Here is a 7,972-nt window from a genome sequence, read left to right on the forward strand (position 1 = left end):
CTTTTTTCATACAATACACAAAACACCAGACACTATATCAATTTTGTGTCTGGATATAGGAAAGTTTATGAAAATGATGGTGTCATGACATTTCAGCTCACTAATTCATATTTTCTAATTTTATGAAGGTTAAATCAATGGCAAGGGAATATGGAATTTCAGATGAGCATATTGATGTTGCAATCACATACTTAAGTGATGTTGGTGAAATCATGTATCACCCAATGGAAGAAGCATTAAAGGACTTAGTGGTGATTCAACCGATGGAGATAGTTAAGTATTTCAGGACTGTGTTCACCATCCAAGATGAACAACAATGGGTAAGATTATGTTATATATAATCTTTAGTGTTATTTTTAAAAGAAAAAAAGACATCCAGCATGGGGAGTATGTATTATACTATCGTAACAAAGTAAAACTGAGGTTTTAACAAGATTGCAACAAGCCACTGGAGGGATGTTGAAATAACTAAAAAAAAAAAGGTTTGGCTACAAAAGAATCGTTAAGAAAATTTGTAATCATGTAATCTAACAGTAGTTACAGAAATATACAGTGGCGGATCAAAAATTTAGGAGGCCTCCCATGAATCCACTTGTCATTGCTAATGATAGCTTCATTCAATTTAATTTTACCTCTAGGAAAGTACACAGATACAGTACTTCTGGTACATCTAAGCCTGGCTGTCGCTTCTTTGTGTTCTTATGCCCTTTAAGATGGTTAAATTTTCTATTTGCAAATTCATGCAGTAAAAAGTGGACAATTAAATACCAGCATTGATTGTTAAAAAATCAGAGAGATGCTCGTTATACTTTCACGTTGTTTCCTATCACTGAGGAAGTCACAAAGCCATGGAACGATCGATCCATGGACTCCAATTATTGCAAGTGGAGTCTGTGAATCGATAGTTCCCTGGCTTTGTGACTTCCTCAGTGACAGGAAACAAGTATAACGAGCATCTCTCTGATTATTTAACAATCAATGTTGGTATTCCCCAAGTAACTAAGTTTGGCTGTGAAGGATTTAAAATAATGATAAATGATGATGATTGTTAAAATGATGATGCTGCTAAAGCTTCTAACTGCTCTGTTCTTAAGTATGTTGACGACCTCACACTTTATGAAAATAAAATAGTTAATTAGAGCAGTTTTTTACAAGAAGACCTTAATGCATTTAATGATTGGTGTATTGGTAACTCACTTAGTCTTAACCCAAATAAATGCCAAGGGCTTCAGGTTTGTTTTAGCAAAAACCCCCTCTAACCAGTCACTATTTATGGGTGACTCTCAGTAACAGTAACAATATTTCTCGCTTACCTACACGCACCAAACAATTTTTCCTTTAGCCCTAACCGCAGTTAGAGAACAGTTTATTGTAAACCCTCCTCTCAGACCGAATTCATGATTCTCTTTTTTATGTTGAGTCTTGTTTTAGATTTTAATTGACTGTATTTTATTGTTGATCTGTATTTGTTTCTTACTATTGGATTTTAATTAATTGCGTTTTATTGTTGATTTGTTATTGTAACTTGCAATTTGGCCATTGACCACGATTATGTTACAAATTTATTTATAAAGTGATATATAAATATTCATTTCGTTAAGTAATGCTTTAATATATAAATATTCATTTCGTTAAGTAATGCTTTTTAATTTTTTCCTACAGAAACCAAAATTTATCGATGACTGGAAAAGGTTGAAAAAAGGTGTTCTGACGAAGCCCCTTCTTAAGCATCTTTGGAAGGAGTTTCCAATACTTAACGACGACGACACAATGTTTAATTTTTTTGTCAACTTGATGAACAAATTTGGCCTCATATGCCAAAAAAAGAAACAAGTATGTTTGATCAAATAGATATACTTGATAGTGTAATAAATTTTCATTAGCATTTTAGATCTTTTTAAAAAGGATTGTGTCAAAATTTGAGCTTTAACCATTGACCAAGGTCAATAGATGAATGATAAGAAAAGTGATTCTAAATATTAAAGAATGACTATTGTAATAATAATAATTAAAATGTTTTTATATAGTGCCTAAAAGATGACCGATTCCTCTATTCGCTTTTGTCTAAAACTGTGGTAGAAAATTATCCCCTGCCTGACAGCAACCGGCATTTCAGAGTTTAGGTTTTGGGGCAAGGAATTACAAGGTTGGGCTTAACTGCATTCACTTAACTAAAATACCTGTATAACCCTTTTTTTGCACGTCCATAACAACAGTCACGAAAAAATACTGTGAAGGCGCGTGAAAATCGTAAGATTCAGAATGTACTTTTGTCTTAAAAAGCGATGTTAGGCAATACCCATAGCTAATATAAAACTGATATTCCCTCAATAAAGATTTCATTAAAACATTCTTACTTCTTTGTGCAGTATTTTCCATCATTCAGTCACATTTTATAATGTAAATGCAGTAAATGAATGTCATTTCTATTCTGAAAATAAGCTGTCATGGCTAGGCCAGTAGGGTACATTACATCACACTTTACATCACACTTCACACAGCCTGAGTAGAGTGGTACCAGTGGTGGTCTGTTTTCCTAGCTGAGCCATGTCTACCTGGATGGAATAAAAATCGTAGCATTTTATTTCTTCTACAATACAGATATTTCCCATTAGTTGATAACTAAAAAAACATAATGTTAGGTTTCAGAATCATGATAAAATGACTGGAAATTGTAAAATCGCAAAAGTAAAAGGTTGAGAAATATTAAAAATTGTGAAAATATAGGGCCACGATAAAAAGGGGCTATACAGTATTGTAAAAAAAAACTATCCCTGGCCGGACACCAAGATGGTATTTCTGGGTCTAGGTATCGGGGCAGGGAATTAATAACAATAATATGTCAGTCTTATATACCACTTCATGCTTTCCTTCAGTTACAAGTTTCACACTACAATATGGTTTTTTTTATATTTTTTATTTCGTTTACATCCAACAGCAAGTACACTTGCCACTTACATGATGAGAATGATGCTTTATAAACTAAGTCTCTTTATGAGTCTTAGTGAGTGGAGTTGATTTTTCGTGAGAAAAGGGATTAAACCCAGGACCCTGGGATCAGAAGGCAAGCATCTTAACCACTGAGCTATTCAACTCCCAAAGAAGTTATCTCTCTCTGGACAATAACCCAGTATTTCTCAGTCAATTGAAGGTTTTAGGGCCGGAATTAAAAGCAGTGGCGGAACCAGCGAAGGAACTGGGGCTTAAGCTCCCCCACCTGACAAGGTCAAGTCTCCCCATTGACAGAGCTCGTCAGGCAGTCAGACAAAAAAAAATGTAAAAATAGGCCCATGCCAAGCCAACACATGTTCATTACGGTCTGCGAGTATCATTTCTGGCCATCCAGAGGTTCCTATTCTTAAAAAAATCTCCAAGCTAGGGCCTACGAGCTCAAGGGGTGGGGAGCTTAGGAATGGGGCCCAAGAAAATATATCCTAGAGCCACCACTGATTACAAGACAGGACAAGAAAAATCACTAATCATTCAAGTTTATGATGTAAATTTAACACTTATACTTATTTTTATTAGTGAAATTCAGTGTATGTTGATTTCATCTAGTAAATGGCAAAAAATTGTACAAAGTACATGATGTTATGTACAGTTAATATGATGTATTCAGAAATCTACATTCTTTGTATTAAGAAAATAGACCACATTGTCTAGTTCCTTACACATCTACCCATTCTAACACTTCTGTTTTTTCCCTCACTTTTGTTGCTTCAACAGAATACTGCTTCAGATGATATTGCTTACTATGCTGTTTCACATTTACAACCAAAGCAATATTCAGAAGATCCAAAAGATGACCAAGGGGATGACAAAGTATCCATCTTCCATGACTTCTGTGGTTTTCTTCCCGACTATTTATTCCATCTGGTCATCACAAAATTCATTGAAGAGTTTCAGGTGGAAGAGGGATATGAACCTAAACTGGCATATGAGTATGTAAAGATTAGCATTGACGATCATCATTATGTGAGGATAGCAGTTGCAACTATCAACTACTGTCGGATGTTTAAGGTACAATTCCCTGGATAAACTGACTAATTGCCATTGTTCCTTAAAAAAAACCCATATGAAAAAATAGAACCGACCGACTGTCCCAGCATGCGATTGCGCCTACGCCCAAGGTTTGTCCTCATTCCTTTGTCGGGGCTCAATGAACCACGACCACACCCAGGCAGCGATTGTTAAAAGTGAATAGAAACGAAGCTAAGAAGACAGTATTCAGCAGATTAGTTTGCAGTTTGAATTAAAAAGTTCACTTGAGTTTAAATTTCATTTAAAAAAGTCATATTTTTAAAAATTTATTTCTATTAGGCTCTCCACTCACATGAAATCTGAAAGAATAAGATATGTTTTCCTTAATTCGGCCTATATAAATTTACATACTATTTATTAATGATTAAGAATTATAATAAACTAAGTCATTTTAGGGTTAATGAGGGTTAACTATTCGAAAAATGAATCCAAAATCTGAGTATTTTTCAGTTTTACGCTGACTTAGCTTTATAGTCGAACCAGTCAATCTTTAGGCAAAATTATAATGAACACAGAAGTAATTTTAACATAAATATTTTACGGAATCCGTTCCTGAAATATACAAATAATAACATACCAAAAGCCCGAAAAAATCTAATCTAGAAGCGTATAAATGCATGTCGTTGCCAAGTTGTTGCTAACGAAAAAATGTGAATTATAGGCTAATACGCCCGTGCGCGATCCAAAAGCGGGGAACACATAGGTTTATCGCGTCAAAGGGATCTGTTGCCGAGTGATCTCCTTCTCAATAATACCTCCATGGTATAAGCGTAGTAGTTGATGCACATGCACATACACCACCGCCACTGGTGTAGTACTTTCGCAGTTTAAGGAAACTTCCAGTACAGTGTTTGCTTGTCTTATTGTATTTGAATGTTTTCATATCTTTAATATGGTTTTTTGTCAATGTAACATTCGACATCTCTATGTATTTTCTACTACTGAAATAATAATATAAAGGCCTATTTATACTTGCAACGATAACAATAAAAAGCAATATATAATATAAAGGAAATGTTTTAACTAGGAAGATTCAATAACAATTTATGATTTATTGTGTTATCCATGATAATGACGTCATTTGAATTGTTTTGTCAAACTACTGCATTTTGTTATCGAATTGTTTTAGTGTTAAAACCTCTCTTAACGTTGCAAGTATAGACAGACATTAAAGGAAGCAAATTATACTTTAAGTAGTAATTCAAGTTTTTTGTAACTTTTTGCAGACAACAATTGTGAGAAGACAAAAACCCAATGACCCTTGTGTTGTGGAACCAAGTCCTGTAACATGTAAAAAGGTAGGAGAACATAATGGTCAATAGTCTTTTTTCACCAAGCAGGGGCAGTGCCAGTAATTCCCCAAAGAGGGGTCCAAGTTTCCCAACAAGGGTGTCCAGGCTCCTCGATGAGGGGTCCACACACATCTTCTCTCCCCCCTTCCCCTGGGAAGCCTAGCACTCCCCCGGTCGGGGAATTCTGTTAATACTGACGGGGGCTCCAAGCAGTAGGTCCAAAGGTATCCGATGGGAGTGGGGGTCCTTCCCCCTCTTGGGAACCCCCTCCCCCCAGCACTGCAATATATACAATTTATTTTTCATTTAAATAAAAACATCTTATCATGATTAACATTATTATATAACACTATAGTTACTAATACTAACACTAAAAGCACACATTTTTAGGCCAGAATAGATATTGGTTTTATAATGGCCTCGGAAAAAAATGGCCCTGGTAAAAATGGCCCCAGTAAAAATGGTCCCAATTGACAAGTAGGTAAAAATGGCCCCAATGAAAAAATTTAGTAATATAAATTTTTTTTTTTTTAAATCTTCAAATATTTAAATACCAGCTGTAAAAAGCAAGAATTGAATCAATAACAAATACAGCTACACAACAGATGAAAATAATGTACTGAGAGATTTTTGGAAAACAATGGCCATTGAATAACATTTTCTGATAGTAGAAATAAGTTTTAAAAACGTTATTCCACTACAAAGTAGAGGAATGACATACAGTACTTCAACTACCAAAATATGCAACTCATAGATAACCACAAAATTCACTTTTGTGAAGTTTCAAATGAGTTACTTCAAAGAAGTATTTGTTAATCAAATATTGTTTTTAAAGTAAACTGAATAATTGGGAATAGGCCTACATTTATTTAAGCAACTTATTTAATTGCATACTTGGTTTTTACTCCCCGCCAAATAAATATAATTGCTTAAAACTATACTAAATAATGTAAACTGAGATACTATATATACATATGTAAATATGGCAATTATGCTAAGAATTAAAATGGCGTGTAATTGTGAGGGTAGGGTAATTATGGTAGGATTAAATGGTATTTCTGAATCCCACAAACCTCCCAAAACACACTGTAGAAAACCAAACAATTCAATTTTGATTGACTCACTTGGTATATCAATAGGAAAATTAAATATGCATAAGAACCTATTTTTTGGTTAAAATGTTAATTTTTTTTGTGAAAAAATACTTGCAAATACACCACAAACCTTCAAACACACTGCGAACCCCATCCAAACCCTTTAATTATGATTGCAGAACTCTCTATTTCTAAAAAAAAAATAATTTGATGTTCATATAAACTCATTGTTTGTGGGGTTTACCAATACCCGGATTGAATTTCTGGAAAATTGTGATTCCGCTTCCGTGAAATTGGCCACAAATAAATTATTTTAGTATTAATAAATGCATGATTTATGTTGATTTATTGATTATATGTTGCTATTTTTTAACATTTAAATGGGAAAAAATAAAAAGTGTTATTCATGGCTTTTTTTTATCTTTGAAGATTTTATCATTGAATATGTAATTCCTGCAAAAAGTAAAATGTAAATGACAATTTATTTGATGTTAGATTCCTTTTTAAAAACTAAATTATTTCAGTTTAAAAAAATGCATATAATGATTTTTTTTTAAATCAGTTTTAATACAGAATTTTATTATTGGGGCCATTTTTACCTACCTGTCATTTGGGGCCATTTTTACAGGGGCCATTTTTACCAGGGCCATTTTTTCCGGGGCCGTGAAGATTTTAAAGCATATACAGCCTTCGACTAACTTTTAGAATTCAACTCCACTTTAAAGTGGATAAATCAAGAAAAGTCAGACATGTCTTGTGTCCACCATGTTTGAGTCTTGTGGGGAAACAGCTTTCTAGCTAGTTAGTAATGGACACAAAATAGTCAAGTCTATTTATTTATATATTTATTTTAGCACAGTAAAAATAAAATATGAGAAGGATTGCAGGGCTTGTTTCCGTAAAGTTCTCCTGGATAAGTACTAGTCATCATCATCATCAAATCATTATATCAATAACATTAATGAATCATATCAATAACAATCAATCAATTAATCAATCAATCAATCAATGAACTATTTAATGAATGAATGAATTAATTAATTAATCAATCATCAATCATAATGGCTCTTAGTAATTTTTCATTTTGGTCTGTGTAGGTATTGGATTCCCTTAATAAAGTCCTTATAGGTTTGTGTTCACCTGGAAAAGGGATTAAGTACAAGATGTGTATACCTTGTAGGCCCAGTGACAAACAGCATTGCATGCACATTGTTGAAACTTTCAACAAAAATACTGTGTCATGTGACGATTTTGTAATACCCATCGAACGCTATTGCAGATTGTTTGGAGGTAATTTTTAACAGTTTATTTGCTTGTTTGTTTATTATATTAGCATGTATTGATTTTATTTCATGTTTTGGTATTGCTATTAAATGTTCTATAGAAAAAAAGATGATATGAGATAGAAAAAAAGATGATATGAGATAGAAAAAAAGATGATATGAGATAAAAGATAATCATTTTTGAGTTCATACCTTTATTCTAGATGCCAGTGAAGGTGTTACAGATATGCAAAGTAAGTATCATATTGACAATCTACAGTAT

The 7,972-nt window shown here is 33.4% G+C and overlaps 1 protein-coding gene across 1 annotated transcript in view; it reads left to right on the forward strand.

Moving 5' to 3' along the window:
- Positions 1-132: 132 nt before the first annotated feature.
- Positions 133-7,972, forward strand: part of LOC117117803 — an 11,109-nt gene continuing 3,269 nt past the window's right edge. Inside the window, exons 1-6 of the mRNA XM_033262270.1 lie at positions 133-320; positions 1,663-1,833; positions 3,727-4,020; positions 5,268-5,339; positions 7,525-7,717; positions 7,914-7,943. Of these exons, the coding sequence (XP_033118161.1) occupies positions 138-320; positions 1,663-1,833; positions 3,727-4,020; positions 5,268-5,339; positions 7,525-7,717; positions 7,914-7,943 (943 nt within the window). The 5' untranslated portion in view covers positions 133-137. The remainder of the gene's footprint in view (positions 321-1,662; positions 1,834-3,726; positions 4,021-5,267; positions 5,340-7,524; positions 7,718-7,913; positions 7,944-7,972) is intronic.

This window comes from Anneissia japonica, unplaced genomic scaffold (assembly GCF_011630105.1).
Source record: "Anneissia japonica isolate Jap-2015-1 unplaced genomic scaffold, ASM1163010v1 scaffold6406_len342834_cov151, whole genome shotgun sequence".
Lineage (NCBI taxonomy): Eukaryota > Metazoa > Echinodermata > Crinoidea > Comatulida > Comatulidae > Anneissia > Anneissia japonica.